Below are 14224 nucleotides of genomic sequence, written 5' to 3' on the forward strand. Positions count from 1 at the left end.
GCTAGGAGAAAGCCGAGTCAGGTCAGCTTGGCTGAAAATCAACGTCACTTTAGGGCAATTCCAAGGCTGTGGGATTCTTGACGCTGATTCATGGCGCGTGATGCTCTCTGGATCTGGACATCGCATCAGGGAACCTCGGCTCCTTCGTCGATGCGGCTCAACATCTCGTCAACATGCAACATCTATTTCACAGATACGGAAAGCTGCATGGCAGCCCTACATATATTGGAGCAAACTAATCCATCAACGAGCTGGAAGACGACACAATGGATAAACCACAACATTGTTCACCTACGATGAGATCGAGGGACGCTTGCCTACAGAATCTATAGACTTCTTTGCCACGATCTTCGCGCCCGATCACCCTTCACTCCCGTGTAAACGGCTGATAAAATCAGCTGAGACCAGCCTGCTGCAGAATAAACTTGGCGCCATCTTCGATGTTGCCGTTTCTGGTGTAGCTAAGGTGAGCGGCGGAGACGGAGAAAGTTCCCGTCTCGCAAACACCATCACCACTTGCACAGTATTTCTGCTATCGGTCAGCGGTCGTTGCGCTAAAGCGCGGAACCCCACCACAACTCACCTTGGTCTGAGACGACGGAAGGTCTCCGACAGACTCCCTGTTCTCCGGGTCTCCGTACAGGACGGCAGAGGAGACCTTGGATGCGTCCAAGCCGGCAGACTTCACGGCGTAGTGGACCACCATGGCACCTTGGGAGTAGCCGGAGATGGCGATCTTGGTGTCAGGGCACCGTTCCTTCTGGTCATTGGCCAGCTGCGCCATGACCTTTCCGCCCTCTGAGCCGCGCAGGGCGTTCGATGAGACCGTGGCCTCGTAGTCGACGCCCTGGACCGAGACTTTGCTGGCACCAAGGGAGCTGATCAGCTGCTTGGCAAGAGCTGGTCCAACGGTGCTACCCATCGTCTATGGAAAATCAGCATCGGTGAGTTTGAAGATCGTTGCAGGACATACTCCACGCTCAGTAGATCCGCGAGCGAAAATGAAAGTGAGATCGGTGCAGTCCGCTGGTTCTGTTAGATCAATCTCCTGAGTCGTTCTCAACAGGACTCGGAATACCTTTGTCGGTGACATCGTTGGCCGTCAAGCCGCCATTGTAGGAAGTGCGCTTCTCAATGGCGGAAGGGGCTGCAAAGGCGGTTGAGGCTGCGAACAGCAAGCAAGACAATGCGGGGATCTTCATGTTTCGCAAAGCGTCTTTCTGAAAGAGCGCGTTGAGGAATGCTTAGTACAGTTAGCGAATGGCTGCCAAATGAAGGTGGCTGTGGTGGTAAGAGCAGAAGCGCTGAAAACTGCCATTTTATAATCACGCGACCGGTTGGTCAAGGGAAGAATCCGATCACACAGGTACCACAACATTCGACAAAACGACCGAGAGCTTACGCGCCATGTTAACGGCAATCCAACTGCCGGAATCATCAAGTTGGACACGGTGGACCCAAGTGATCGTCCGCCTCGGAGACTTCAACGCCATTCGAAGACTCCGTCCAGCGCCATCGTGACAAGTTGGACGTGAAGGTTGATCCATCTGCTCAGTGAAAAACAGCCGGCCTGGGTGATTACAAGCCGCTTGATGCCCTTTGAGTACACTTCCGTCTTCTTGCGGGCGCATGCAGTGCCTTGGCGGGCGCCTGAAGCCATGAAGATAGGGTCGCCCGTTCCCTTAGAGCCTCTCTCGTGCCACCTAGTTGCGCCTAAAGGGGCTTACAGTGGTCCAGAATGAAGATCCCAAAAACTTGGAGCCTAGCCCAACGGACCCTTCATTACCATGATTCAGCTGTGCCAGTCGGAGCATTAGCGAAATGCTGTAGTTCAGAAGCACTTAGCCGGGGGGTCTGCCGGTGTGATCGTCGCACATCCATGAAGGTATTTAGGGCTGAATCGGTACCAGGCCATTCGACTGATCCCGATCTTGAGCAATCTCTCTGTAACGCAGGGCACATCACTTCTGGACAGTGACAGTAATGAATATATTGCTTGTGTGACAGGACGCTCGACCTGGTACTGCGTGTAAAGCACGGTTATTATGCATGGCGTCTCGCTACCTGAAGGTGGTCCGCACATTTGTGACAGCCTCCTCTGGCACGTGGACCAAGGCGGGTCAGCACTGCAAAGGGGTTCCTGAAGCTCTGTGCAGACCGCGCCGTCGGGGGCGGGAGTGTGTGGACGGACGATTTGCCTGTGTTGGATGGAAAACCGCCCCAAGGAATCCTGCCGTGACAACCGTGTTTGAGGGATCCGCATCGGGGCGAGCCTAATCCCCACCACGCTGGAGCGTGATGCAAGCCGATCTCAAGACTGGTGTGATGGACGGGCGAAGTGCGGTGGATGAATAACCGAGGCGATCAGCTGTTTGACGTGCGCCTCCAGATTCGTGCGAGCAAATCAGAATTGCAGCTGGCCAGCCGGCCCCAAAGCGGCAAAGTCGACCTCCCCCTTCGCCCGCGAGACGAGACGAGCGAGTCAAGGCCTTGCTTTGAAACCAGCCTGCATCAGAAGGCGTCCAGAGCCGTCAAACCCTATCTCAGCCATGCAGTCTTTCACTGCACGTGTTGGGGCGCCTTTGTCCATGCCTCGGCTTGACCTGCTGCTGGTCTGATGCTTACTCTCCTTGCACCAGAACAACCCGCGGATATGCTTTCCTAGGCAGCCTGAGCCTGGCCCTTTCTCTCAAAAGCGACCGTCCTCCGCCTACTGTGCTGATCATACCCTTCGGGCCTAGACGGCGGAAGCGGTCTCCAGTAGTGAACAGCTGATCATCGGCATCCTTGCGTCCTGCCGTCCATTCTTGTGCTCGCCGGTTGACCGTTGCACGTACATACGCTGTGCGTACATCGTGGACCTTTGTGACGCAGTTGTGAGCGATCGTGAGCGACGCAAATTGTACACTTGCGTTGTATATTCAACTCCAGCAAAGACGGCTTGTCTCTCCCTCTTCAACTATGGCTTCCCGACCGAGATCCGAAGACTTCCCCAACGAAGCGGCGGAGCCACTCTACAGAGACAGCAGCGAGCAGGCGGAGAAGCCGTCCCAATACGAGCAGAACGACGAGACTCTTGCACTACAGGCGTCGATCCGAATATTACGACGGTGGCTCCTGGCAGTGAGCTTACTGCTTGCGATAGCATGCGCATACACACTATTCTCCTTCGGAGGTGTTGTGAGCGATCACAAAACAACAAAGCGGTTATCATTCGCCCCAGATAGTGAGACAACTCGCCCATGTCTGGCCATCTCCAAGCTGACCCGTTTCCAGTTCCCGAGAAGTTCGTCAAGTTTGAGCGCACGCTCTTCGCCTCTGGCTCGACACCTGAAGCAGACGAGGCATGGGGCAACGACCTCTCCCCACCCGGGGATGGTTTCGTCCTCATCCCTAACCCGAAAGACTACTCTCTCCCTCCCGGCCAAACTACTCGGGAAGGCGAGGGCGAAATCTACGACATCTCCGTCTTCCACCAGCTGCACTGCCTTAACCACGTTCGAACATTTCTGTTCACGCTAAAGGCAGGCATGGATTACAACAACACTGTTGAAACGTACGACTCATTGTTGAAGCACCAGGAAGATCATGTGTATCACTGTTTCGACTACATTAGGCAGGCACTGATGTGCAATGCCGACTTGACTGTTGAGTGGCCGAAGACAGAGGCGAACGGGGAGAGGGTAGCTGTTGATGGCTGGGGTGTGCAGCATCAGTGCAAGAACTGGGTAAGCAAATCCTCAGAAGCTCCTCGACCTCACATTGCTGATATTCGACGCAGGACTCTGTTCTCGAGTTCATGGGTAAATACAGAATCCCCAATGCTTGGGGCGGTCACGATTGAGCTCCACGATATGTATTCTTTGTCCTTGCAACGATTTAACATTCGAAACTCCTGGCCACCAGAACCTTACGATATCTGCGAGCGTATGATAACTTTGTCGTGAGAATCACACGAATTCCCACTCCGCGTCCTTCCTCGCCTCCTCCGCAAGGTGATATTCCACCGCGAGGGTCTCGACCTCCTTGAGGGTGATCTTTACTATGGGTTCTCCGACGCGCGGAATGTTTGGATTGTACTGTCCAATGCGGCGATGAGATTTGCTCCCATCCTTCAAGTCAACGGTTTGCACTACAGCGCCTTTGCGGTCGACGCAAAGGTTCGTCCACGTCGTGAGGTTCTCAGTCGACTCGTTTGCATGGGCGACTTCTGAAGGTCCGACACTTGGGCGACGGTGGTTGTTCCCTTGTGCGTTGACTTTAGGCGCCGATGAGGGAGCCTTGATGTTTTGAAGCTCTTTGAAAGAAGCCTCTAGGTTGTTCTTCGCATTGCCCAGAGCTTTGAAAAATTGTGCTATTTGTTGAGCCATGGTGAAATTGCTGTGCTGGGTGCGGAACTCGGTTTCCAGTGCTGGATTTCTGGTGCTGTGCTTGTGACTGGGTAGGCACATGAGCAGCAGCTGCCACACTCTTGTATACTCGTTAATCACCCGTCCAGGTAATATTGTTAGCTGACAAGGGGTGAATGAGGTCAACGCAAACAGCACGTGTTTGTCAGATTGGTCTGTCTTCACCATGAAGTTACAGCAGAACGACAAGCCGACGAGGCCATTTTAAGCATGTCGGCGCCCCGTTGTGTCATGATCGATGAACCCGTCGACAGAAAGCTCTTGCGATATCTGGTTGCAGAGTATACCTGCCATCAAGCTTTGACGAGCTCCCAATCTGCGTCCAACCTCTCTTCCTCCTCCCGGTGATGCTCCTCCTCGAGCGCCTGGACCTCTTCCATCGTGACATGCACCAATGGCTCGTCAACACGAGAGATATCCGGCAAATGATCGCTGCCATGGTAGTGAAGTGTACCACCTTTCTCTTCGAAATGGGTCGTGCGTAGTATGGCGCCTCTTCGGTCGACAGAGACATGCGTCCATGTTCCAAGGTCGTCGTGGAGATGATGAGAAATTGCAATCTTCTAGCTGTCGTCGCCAGTGAGCGTGAGTGCGTGACTATCTGATGGCGAAGGCTCTTTGAAGCTTGCAAATTTCTCCGTGAATGATTTGATGCATTTCATGGTTGCTTTCGCCTTCTGGAATAGGCCAGATGTTTGAGACATGGTTTGTGAGGGTGATTGGCAGGTTGATTTGGGTGGGTGTCGTTACAGAGGCCAAAGATTGCTTGATGTGCTTCTGAGATGCAGTTATATACCAAAGGTATATTGCCAGTCAATGAATGAGTAAAAGGTGACTGTATTCAGATCATGGACATGAACTTCGCGCCGCTTGGAAATACTACCTTCACCAATGAGAGAAGGAGTGTCACTCATCGATGTTGGTATAGGCGACCTCGAGATCGAGACAACAGAAGATAGTATGGGGCATGAGCATTGCATGGTCAAGGTAGACAAACTGCATCTTCAACGACGAAAAAACTCACTTCCTGGGCACAGTTAGAGGAACAGTAGGCACTCAGCACTGTATTTGAATTTGCCGTTAATTTTTTGGGTGCGATTCACGACTCGGACAAATTGATATGGTCGGACGGAATTTGTATGACTGCGTTTCCATGTGTACGATTACGTCGGGTCGCAAGCATAAACAAGCAATTGCATGCTTGATGGCTCATAGTATCCACTTCGACTGTGCGCACCAGTCAACGAGGCAATTAGAAGACGGTAGCACCGCCGTCAATCACGAAATCAGCGCCGTTAATGTAAGTGCCGGCGCGGCTCGCAAGAAGCACACAAACACCATCAAGCTCTCCCACAGCTCCCATCCTTCCCATCGGGTTCCTGCTGGCCCAGCTCTGTCGCATTTCCTCCAATCCATCTCCGGCATTGAGGATAGTATCCATGTAGCCAGGCGAAATGGAGTTCACACGAATGCCCGAGCTCGCCCACTCCGCAGCGAGCGACGACTTCAACGCCACAATCGCCGCCTTCGAAACGTTGTAAGCCGCCTGCGGCTGAGGGAAGTTGACACGGTGCGCGGATATTGAAGCCGTCAGAGTGATGCTGCGATTCGGACTCGGGTTGGCCGCCATGTGTTTCGCCGCGGCTTGTGCGCAGAGGAAAGAGCCCGTCGAGTTCACGTCGATGGTCTTGCGCCACTGCACGTCTGTCATGGAGATGGCTGGTACGCAGCCGACGATGCCGGCAAAACAGAACAGGTGATCCAGAGAACCCAGCGTTGAAACTGTGGAATTGACGCCTTCTTGCACGGATTCGGCATCAGTGACGTCCACAGCGATGCCGAAGACACGTGTGCCTGGGTGTTCGGCGGCGAGAGCAGCGATGGCTGCTTGAGAGCTGCGGAGGGTTGATTCAAGATCCCAGAGGCAGATTCCAGAGGCTCCGTGTTCTAGTAGAGCACGGGCACAGGATAGGCCTAGGGTGCCAGCGCCGCCAGTCACTGGAGATCGAATGAGTTAGACGGTCTGGAAAATCGAAGGATCTCGCATGTGACAAATCACGTGAATGTTCATTCTCGTCTTGTACAGGCGGTCTGAGAGCAAGGAGTCAAAACGCAAAGATCACGTACCAACAGCATTGCCTTCGACGGCGAAACGAGCGATGGCTCTGCCTTCGGCGTTAAGATAATGCGGTAATGGCGCAGGCGGTGCAGTCAGAGATGCTGCTGAGCCATCAGACAATTCCATAAAGGGAATTTGCCTGGTAGTAAGGTTGTCGCGGTCAGACATGGCTTGTAATTGAATGCTTCAAGAATTGGGTGTATACGTGTCGGTCAACTGATGGTGCACTCCAAGTGGTGCACCGGAGGCAAATGATAATAAAACGGACGATATAAACTTAAGATGTTGTGTATCTGTATTTATCAAAGGGGAGCGAGGTTGAAAAAAATGGGTTTTGATTGTGTTGTTTTGCTGGACGCATAGAGGTACTGTGTATTCCGCTATGACCGCATCCTTGGAGGGCGACGGTGGCCCTGTGAAGCTTCGATGGACACCGCGCCTGGTGGGTCTGCCATTCGACCAATTGGATCACCCGTGGACTCCGAGTGTCAGCGTGCTATACACTCGAGAGCTGGACGTATCAGGACATATCAGAGCACAGCACGCATGAATGTAGACCAACTGGCACGTGGAATAGTCAAGCGTGAGTGGTCAAAATGCGAAACGTATTGGTATGTATGTACAGGTAGTCTATACAAATTGGACCCCTTGAACAGATTATTTCTTCTCCTCCTGAGGCTCGGGCTTCGGAGTAGGAAGCTTGAACTATGCGAATGATCAGTGTCTGTCGGAAAATTGGATGCGGTGTCTCATAACTTACGTCCTCAGGCTTGCGGTCATGACCCGGTCCCACTTGTTCCCATGCCGAGCTGCCACCCTCAAAGTTCCTGAAGGCCTGAGTAAGCTCAAGCGGCTCGACCACAATGCGCTTCTTCTCCTCATCATATCTGATCTCAGTGTATCCGGTCAGTGGGAAGTCCTTCCTCAGAGGGTGTCCGTCAAAGCCGTAGTCCGTCATGATGCGCCTCAAGTCGGGGTGACCGGTGAAGAAGACACCGAACATGTCGTAGACCTCACGCTCGTACCAGTTGGCACCGTCGTAGAGGGATGTGATGGAGGGGACGGGCGAGGCCTCGTCGGCGTAGGTCTTCACGCGAATGCGGGAGTTGTGGCGGACGGAAAGCATGTTGTAGACAACCTCGAAGCGCTGGTCGCGGGTTGGGTAATCGACGGCGGTGATGTCGCTGACCTGGGTGAACTCGGCGGCTGTGTGGTATTTGAGGAAAGAGAAGACGGGGATGACGCCGTCGGGAGAGATGTAGATCTAAAGGATGGGAGGTCAGAATGAGGCCGGAGCTCGCTGCTTCCACATCAATCAATGCGCTCTTACAGTAAGCTCATCCTTCCAGACAGAAAACCTGTGCTCTGCGTCAGCTGCTAGGACGTCGTTCCAAGAGGTGAGCTAGAGCGTACTGCTGGATGTATTTGGGCAGACATGAGAGCAGGTACTGGCCGTAGCGGTGCTGCTCGCTGGCACGGTCCTGGGTCCTGTCGGCGTGGTTGATGACCGGCGCATGCTCCAGCTTCCCCTGTGGTCCTCTCTGTGCGTGTCTGAGGTTCGGCAGGTCGCTCACGTCGGCGGCGAGCTCCTTCGCCCGTACGCTGCTGGTCGCAAAGGTCCTGAGGGCGCAGCGGGGGGTGTTGGAGGCCTTGGCCGCGCGCAGCGCAGCACCGAGCGGTCTCGCGATAGCGTGTTTCGAGGCCATGGCGGGCGGAATGGAGGGAGGTGGTGGTGAGGTGGCGACAAGGTGGTGGTGTCGCTGCCAATGCTCTTCTCAAAGTCGCCGCCGCTCCCTCGATGCAGCGGTCATCGCCAATGCCTGCGCGTTTGAGGCTCCGGGACAGCCCGCGCGGAACGCCAAGCGCAGCTTCCGCTTCACGCTGGCTAGCAGGAGTCTCTTCGCCGCGAACAACCTCACTTCCATCCCCTTAATCGCGACTAATCATCACCTGATCCTCACTGCATCATCGGCCGGCGTTTCTGCTTTTCTTGCCCCGTTTCATTCGCAACACATCACAGCCGCCACCCGCCCTGGCTGCCTCGCGCCACACCTCACCTCCGGTTGCGATCTCCACTCTACGCCTCCCCACGGCGCGTCTCATTTCACAGTCGCCATGTCCAAAAGCATACAACAGGACTCCCTCATATTCGACGATGACGAGGAGGAGACCTGCCCGCTCTGTGTGGAGGAGTTCGACCTCACCGACAAGGGCTTCAAGCCCTGTCCTTGCGGATACCAGGTTTGAACCCCCGCGCCCGACTCCGCGATTTTGTGCGACATGGCTAATCATGTGATGTAGATATGCCAGTTCTGCTACAACAATGTCAAGAACAACATGAACGGCCTGTGCCCCGCCTGTCGGCGACCCTACAACGACAAAGACATCGAGTACAAAATCATCACCCCCGAAGAGACAGCTATACACAAAGCCCGACAAGTACAGAAACAGAAGAAGACTCAACAGGCTCAGTTGAAGGAGAAGCAGAAAGCCGAAGCCGACAGCCTCAGCCGGAAACACCTCGCTGGTCTTCGAGTTGTGCAAAAGAACCTTGTCTATGTCACCGGCCTCTCCCCGAAGCTACAAGAGGAGGAGCTGCTGCAGACGCTGCGCGGCGACACTTATTTCGGACAATACGGAAAGATCATAAAGATTGTCGTCAGCAAGGCCAGGGATCGGCTGGACTCAGTCGGTGTCTACGTGACATACGAGAACAAGGACGATGCTCAACAATGCATACACGCAGTTGACGGCTCGCCGAATGGCGATCGTACACTTCGAGCGCAGTTTGGTACTACCAAATATTGCTCGGCGTACCTTCGCGGCGATGCTTGTATGAACAGGAATTGCATGTTTCTACACGAGGCTGGCGAAGCGGGTGAGAGCTACTCCCGCGCAGATCTGTCATCGATGAACGCCGGCTCCACGCAGTCGGGGACTTCGCGACCACCCCCTCCTCAATCTCAACAGCCTATCTCTGCTGCAACACCTATGGCACGTACAGCGAGTGATCAGCCGCGTAGCCCATCCTCTGACCGACCGGCTCTGCCCTCTACAGCGAGCTGGGCATCAAGACCACCACAAACCCAACCGAGTAGGGCAGAAAGCAGGGCAGCCAGTGGGTCTGTTGGTAGCCCTGCCGTCACTGCAGCAACTCCTGCACCTCCGCCTGCTCAACCCGAGCCTTCTCCAGCATCACCAACACCTGAGCCAGCAACTGAGGCCCCTCCCGCGCCGGAGGAGGAGCCTGCGCCAAAGCCCGTCCAGGCCCGAAAGCCTCGTGCACCAAGCCCTATCCGCGATTTCCTCAAGCTCTTCAACCCAAGCGACCTGTGCCTCGAATTTTCGACTGCCAACATTCCGCAAAACGAACTCAATATCCTAACTAATTATCCCGCCCTTTTTGATTCAGACGGCGGCGCGAAACGCAGGCTTAGGAGAGAGAAGGAGGAGGAACAACGGCGTATTGAGCAAGAGCAAGCTTCTCAATTGGCGAACGTTGATGCAGAGGACAACCCAGCAATGAGTGGCAGCATGCAGCTCGGCGGCGAACCAGATGATCAACAAGGACTTGCGTCTACACATGAAGCCGCGAGCTCATCTGGACAGGACGCTACACTGGACCAGAGGTTTCAACTTGGAGGCGTCTCGAGCCCTGCCGGTATCAGCGAGCGTGGCTTGACGCCTCAGCAGCACCAACAGCTTCTCCTTCAGACTATGAAATCGCCGTCGCCTAGCTCTCAGGGATCCTATCTGAACCAGTCGAATGCATTTCAGAGTGGCCATGGTGTCGGCCACCAGCGCAACGTCTCGCGCTTCAGCTTCGCAAACGATTCTTCTGCATCCACTGCGGTCAAGCCTGTGGCAAACCAGAAGCTCATGAGTCAGCAATCTTCCATGATGCCACCTAATGCAGGAGGCCATTTCGGCGGTCAACAGAATGCACAAGGCGGCCAGTTTTTCACGAGCAATGTGCAGGGACCTCCTCCTGGATTGAAGGCTAGCGGGACGCCCCCTGTCAGTGGAGGCATGACCTTCGGTCAAGGCCACGGATTCACCACCGGCGGTATGCAATATGGAAGCAACGTTGGTGGGCGCAACGCCAACGAGGAGATGATGCGCGATCTTCTTCGCGGTCGTAATGCAAGCATCGCCGGTTCCGATGCGGCAAAGCGTGAGTTACACCCCTTCCCCTACACAAACCCCTCCGCTGGTGGCGTAGGATATCCTCCCACGTCATACCCCGCTTCTGCCTCAGCTCAATATGCGTCTTCCATGTCATCCTTCGGTGGCGATGGCGAGAAGCAGCGTAGTAAGAAGAAGGGCAAGAAGCACAGGCACGCTAACACTGGCTCCTCCTCTGGGGGAGCTGGCCTAGTCGATGCCGCAGACAGCCACCTACTTCAAGCGCGCTTGCAGCATGGTGGCATGGGCGGCGGACCCTACATGAGCACTCCGCCACCAGCGGCAGGCGGCATGTACAACTCTGCCATTCACGGCGGTGGTGGCTACGGCGGGCGCTGGGCCTAAAAGCGTACGAACGGCAGCAACAGCAGGCATCTCTATCGAATTCGCGACGTGTGGCCATGATTTGCAATTTTCTCTTTCTGCTTTAATTTGGAATCGGCCGGTTCTTTCGGTCAAACCCTTTTATCATGAGGTGTCTCGGGCATTCGATGCCGGCTTCAGTACCAAGTGTTGGTTGCTGGCTGGTTTTGGCAAGGCGTTCAGGACAACAGGCTCCCACCAGCTAGTTGGGATGCTTTTCATGGTGTATGCGGGTGTTGTCGCGTTGAGCACAAGGCGAGCGAAGATTTCCTATTTCCAATCCTGCCTCTCGTCATGGCCACACCTTGTACGTATCTCACAGCTTCTCTTCTCTAGTGGCTGATAGATTGACGAAAGCTTAGTTTGGCTATCACTGCGCGTTTCTTTTCACATATCAATCGTGACGTGGCGAGAGACCTGGTTGTATTTAGAGTTTTCTTTTTTCGCTTTCTATTCTGCTGTTGCTGTTGCTGCCGTGCCTGTTGCCTTCGACTTGCCCAAGTAGTGGTCACGCCGTTAGATCTACTGCCGCCGCCGCCGGGAAATAGGCGGCATCTACTCAAGCCACGATTTTTGCTAACGACGAGCAGCAGATGATCCGGAGTTCCCTCCTCTCGCTGGTTCAACAACACCGTCCCGGCGGCCGAGTCTGTCGTCTATGCCTCAGTTTATGGAATCTCGCCGCTCGACGCCTGCTATCCCACCTGGACTTGAGAACGAAGTCGCCTCCCGCCGTGGCACGCCTACTATTCCCCCAGGCTTCTCGAAGCCTCCGACAGCACTCCCTGACCTTGAAGGTATCGGTTCTCGGCCTTCCAGCAGGTCCAGCTTGAGGCGTGCTGCCTCTGGACATGTTGTTCCCGCCCTGCCTCTGCGACCTGGAACTCCAGGTGGCAGTGCAGCAGGTTCTAGGACCGCTTCGCGAGCTGCCTCGCCTGCTAAGAAGGACGAGGACGAAGTCGTGCACGAAACCCCGACGAGGAAGTCTAAGGGCACGACTTCGAAGGTGCTTGATCAGCCTAGCGCGCCATCGAATGTCGAATCAGAAGGCAAACGCCAATCCCCGGAGGTCAAGGAAGATGAGAAGGCTGCGAAGCCTGGGCCAATCAAGGCTCCTCGCAGTGTGGCTGACGTCGTAAAGTCGGCTAAAGAGAACAAGCCTTCCAACGTAGAAGCAAAGGGTTCCCAGGCTAGTACTGCTGCGCAGCAATTCGGCGCGAAACCCCAGGCTGGTAAAGCATCTGACGAAAAGACTGTCGAATCACCTGAGCCAGAACCTGCAAAAGATCAAGCTAGAGGCCAGAAGGAAGATTCGAGACCTACGCCTACGACCCCTGCAAAGACAGAGAGCAAAAGCGATGCATCAAAGCGAAAGCACCCTGGAAAACTGGACATCTCAGCTGCAGTGGAGAAGCAAACCCAAGCAGCTAGCACGAATGCTGCCTCTACTGCTTCACCTGCAGAAGCCGGAACCTCCAACAAGCAGAACCGGGCTGTCTCACAGGCAACATCCGTGCCATCGGTTCCGGTGAGCCCTAGTGCCAGCGCGTCTTCTCCGGCTGTGAAGAACGTGCCGAGAACACTTCGTGTAATCCAGACTCCAACTCCCAAAAATGAAGCGCCACCTTCGCAGCCCGCTCCTCCGATGCCTGCGCCAGCAGTCGCGGCAATTGGCAAGCTACCATCTCGCCAGCCCAGCGTGGCTTCGATGAATCCGCCGGGAACTCCTTCGAGCGAGCATGTATCAATCTCGGACAACATCTCCATGACTTCTACATCTCAATCCCGTGCCAACACGCCCCCGCCGCCTGGTGGCAGCAGGGTAGGCTCGGCGCCTATCCGTGAGAAGACCAAGAGCCAGCAGAAGAAGGACCGTCAAGAGCGTGCTAAGGCTAAGGAGGAAGAAGAGAAGGCCAAGCTCATGAAAAATGGCAATGTCATTGCCGAAGAGCCCGCTCAGGAAGCCATCGTCAGCCGCAAGAAGAAATCGAAGAAGGAAAAGGAGCCGAAGCCACCGAAGCCAAAAGAGCCGGCGCAGAAGATCGAGCCAGCAACTGCTAACACCACTCCGACCGTGAGCCGTCCGGTCTCTCCGGGCCCAAAGGAAACTGAGCCTCAGGCTAAGAATGAGGCACCAATCCCGCCTCCAGTTCAGACTTCGATGCCGATGCAGTCACCGCACGAACCCTCGCCACCACCAACACCGACTCTGAGCCCCGCCCAGATTGTGGCCGAGCTCCGCGCCGCCCAGCCCGAGATCCAGAAAGCCCTCGACTCTCTCTTCCGCACCTCAGGCGCCGCCTCCCTCAAACCCGGGCAAAACATCTTGCCCAAAGACCTCGCCAACCCCGCCTCCTGGAAGACCGACTTCAACATCAAGCTCACCAAGGACGAAGTCGAAGCCCTCCTCAAAGGCACCGTGCCCGCCATCCAGTACGGCGGCGAAGAAGGCCGCATCTGGGACCGCGGCATGGTGACGCCGAGCGGCGCGCACCTGCGCGCTCTCAACCAGGAGCTCGAGCGCCGCTTCCTCGAGCTCGAGGGCGCGCTGCAGGGCATGCCGGAGGAGCTGCGCTGGCGGCCGACGAAGCCGCAGAACGAGACGCGCTTCCCGGCCTTCGACCTTGACGCGCTCAAGCGCGAGTTCGAGAACGTCGGCGCGCGCGGCGTCAGCGTCATGGAGGCCATGGTGCAGGACGGGTCGAGCATGAAGAAGGGCGCGTTTTTGGTCGACGAGGCGAGCCGCTATATCAACGAGTTCGTCATGCCGCCTGTTACGCCGCCGCCGAGCGTGGGCGGTGGTTCGAACGCGGGCAAGCAGCAGGCGGCTGGCGGCGCGCAGCAGCAGGTTTCTGCCATGCAGGCGGAGATTGTGCCGGCGCCGAGTGTGGATATTGCGGAGAGGCAGTTGCAGGAGGGGAAGAGGGCGAGCGAGGAGAAGGAGTCTTCGCTGAAGAAGCAGATGAGGAAGAATAAGAAGGCGTTGGGGATGGGGAACTGAAGTTGAGGTGTGAGTGATGGGTGAGCAGGGTGTCTTTTGTGGTTGTTGGGGTTTTGTTTGGATTAGGGGTTGGAATTTTGGGTATAAGCCTGAAAGTCTCGTTCGAATGGGAGGTGAAGCAGGAGTTGATTCTTATATCCTGTCTTT

General features: G+C 55.5%; 5 protein-coding genes across 5 annotated transcripts; 2 read left to right on the forward strand and 3 right to left on the reverse strand.

Annotated features, from left to right (window-relative positions):
* Window positions 1–264: 264 nt before the first annotated feature.
* Window positions 265–2319, reverse strand: WHR41_05289 (uncharacterized protein). Its single transcript, XM_069373894.1, has 4 exons — window positions 1079–2319; window positions 974–1026; window positions 584–925; window positions 265–529 (listed from the first exon to the last, which is right to left on the reverse strand). The coding sequence occupies exons 1-4, from the start codon at window positions 1200–1202 to the stop codon at window positions 395–397; spliced, it is 654 nt and encodes a 217-aa protein (XP_069229586.1). The 5' UTR covers window positions 1203–2319; the 3' UTR covers window positions 265–394.
* Window positions 2320–2604: 285 nt separating this feature from the next.
* On the forward strand, window positions 2605–4287 carry WHR41_05290 (uncharacterized protein). The gene is made up of 3 exons (XM_069373895.1): window positions 2605–3226; window positions 3277–3728; window positions 3782–4287. Exons 1-3 carry the CDS (start codon window positions 2962–2964, stop codon window positions 3842–3844), a joined length of 780 nt encoding a protein of 259 aa, XP_069229504.1. The 5' UTR covers window positions 2605–2961; the 3' UTR covers window positions 3845–4287.
* Window positions 4288–5462: 1175 nt separating this feature from the next.
* On the reverse strand, window positions 5463–6907 carry WHR41_05291 (uncharacterized protein). The gene is made up of 2 exons (XM_069373896.1): window positions 6537–6907; window positions 5463–6407 (listed from the first exon to the last, which is right to left on the reverse strand). Exons 1-2 carry the CDS (start codon window positions 6694–6696, stop codon window positions 5662–5664), a joined length of 906 nt encoding a protein of 301 aa, XP_069229505.1. The 5' UTR covers window positions 6697–6907; the 3' UTR covers window positions 5463–5661.
* A 205-nt stretch (window positions 6908–7112) lies between these two features.
* Window positions 7113–8336, reverse strand: nuo-31 (NADH-ubiquinone oxidoreductase 30.4 kDa subunit, mitochondrial). Its single transcript, XM_069373897.1, has 4 exons — window positions 7942–8336; window positions 7859–7886; window positions 7289–7792; window positions 7113–7233 (listed from the first exon to the last, which is right to left on the reverse strand). The coding sequence occupies exons 1-4, from the start codon at window positions 8232–8234 to the stop codon at window positions 7186–7188; spliced, it is 873 nt and encodes a 290-aa protein (XP_069229506.1). The 5' UTR covers window positions 8235–8336; the 3' UTR covers window positions 7113–7185.
* A 108-nt stretch (window positions 8337–8444) lies between these two features.
* WHR41_05293 (uncharacterized protein) lies at window positions 8445–14077 on the forward strand (the record flags this gene model as incomplete). Its single annotated transcript, XM_069373898.1, has 3 exons — window positions 8445–8769; window positions 8830–10702; window positions 11670–14077. The coding sequence occupies exons 1-3, from the start codon at window positions 8644–8646 to the stop codon at window positions 14075–14077; spliced, it is 4407 nt and encodes a 1468-aa protein (XP_069229507.1). The 5' UTR covers window positions 8445–8643.
* Window positions 14078–14224: the final 147 nt, after the last annotated feature.

This window comes from Cladosporium halotolerans, assembly GCF_011745625.1.
Source record: "Cladosporium halotolerans strain TM138-S3 chromosome Unknown Sca14, whole genome shotgun sequence".
NCBI classification, from domain to species: Eukaryota; Fungi; Ascomycota; class Dothideomycetes; order Cladosporiales; family Cladosporiaceae; genus Cladosporium; species Cladosporium halotolerans.

Excerpts from the sequence above, each read along its gene's own strand:
- WHR41_05289 (XM_069373894.1), bottom strand. The coding sequence starts at position 1,202 with ATGAAGATCCCCGCATTGTCTTGCTTGCTGTTCGCAGCCTCAACCGCC. Across the intron at positions 1,027-1,078 it reads CAACGATGTCACCGACAAAG|CGGACTGCACCGATCTCACT; the intron begins GTATTCCGAGTC and ends TAACAGAACCAG. Across the intron at positions 530-583 it reads TTCCGTCGTCTCAGACCAAG|AAATACTGTGCAAGTGGTGA; the intron begins GTGAGTTGTGGT and ends GACCGATAGCAG.
- WHR41_05290 (XM_069373895.1), top strand. The coding sequence starts at position 2,962 with ATGGCTTCCCGACCGAGATCCGAAGACTTCCCCAACGAAGCGGCGGAG. Across the intron at positions 3,227-3,276 it reads GTTATCATTCGCCCCAGATA|TTCCCGAGAAGTTCGTCAAG; the intron begins GTGAGACAACTC and ends ACCCGTTTCCAG. Across the intron at positions 3,729-3,781 it reads AGCATCAGTGCAAGAACTGG|GACTCTGTTCTCGAGTTCAT; the intron begins GTAAGCAAATCC and ends TATTCGACGCAG.
- WHR41_05291 (XM_069373896.1), bottom strand. The coding sequence starts at position 6,696 with ATGTCTGACCGCGACAACCTTACTACCAGGCAAATTCCCTTTATGGAA. Across the intron at positions 6,408-6,536 it reads CGTCGAAGGCAATGCTGTTG|TGACTGGCGGCGCTGGCACC; the intron begins GTACGTGATCTT and ends TTCGATCTCCAG.
- nuo-31 (XM_069373897.1), bottom strand. The coding sequence starts at position 8,234 with ATGGCCTCGAAACACGCTATCGCGAGACCGCTCGGTGCTGCGCTGCGC. Across the intron at positions 7,793-7,858 it reads TCTGGAAGGATGAGCTTACT|ATCTACATCTCTCCCGACGG; the intron begins GTAAGAGCGCAT and ends CCCATCCTTTAG. Across the intron at positions 7,234-7,288 it reads ATGACCGCAAGCCTGAGGAC|TTCAAGCTTCCTACTCCGAA; the intron begins GTAAGTTATGAG and ends TCATTCGCATAG.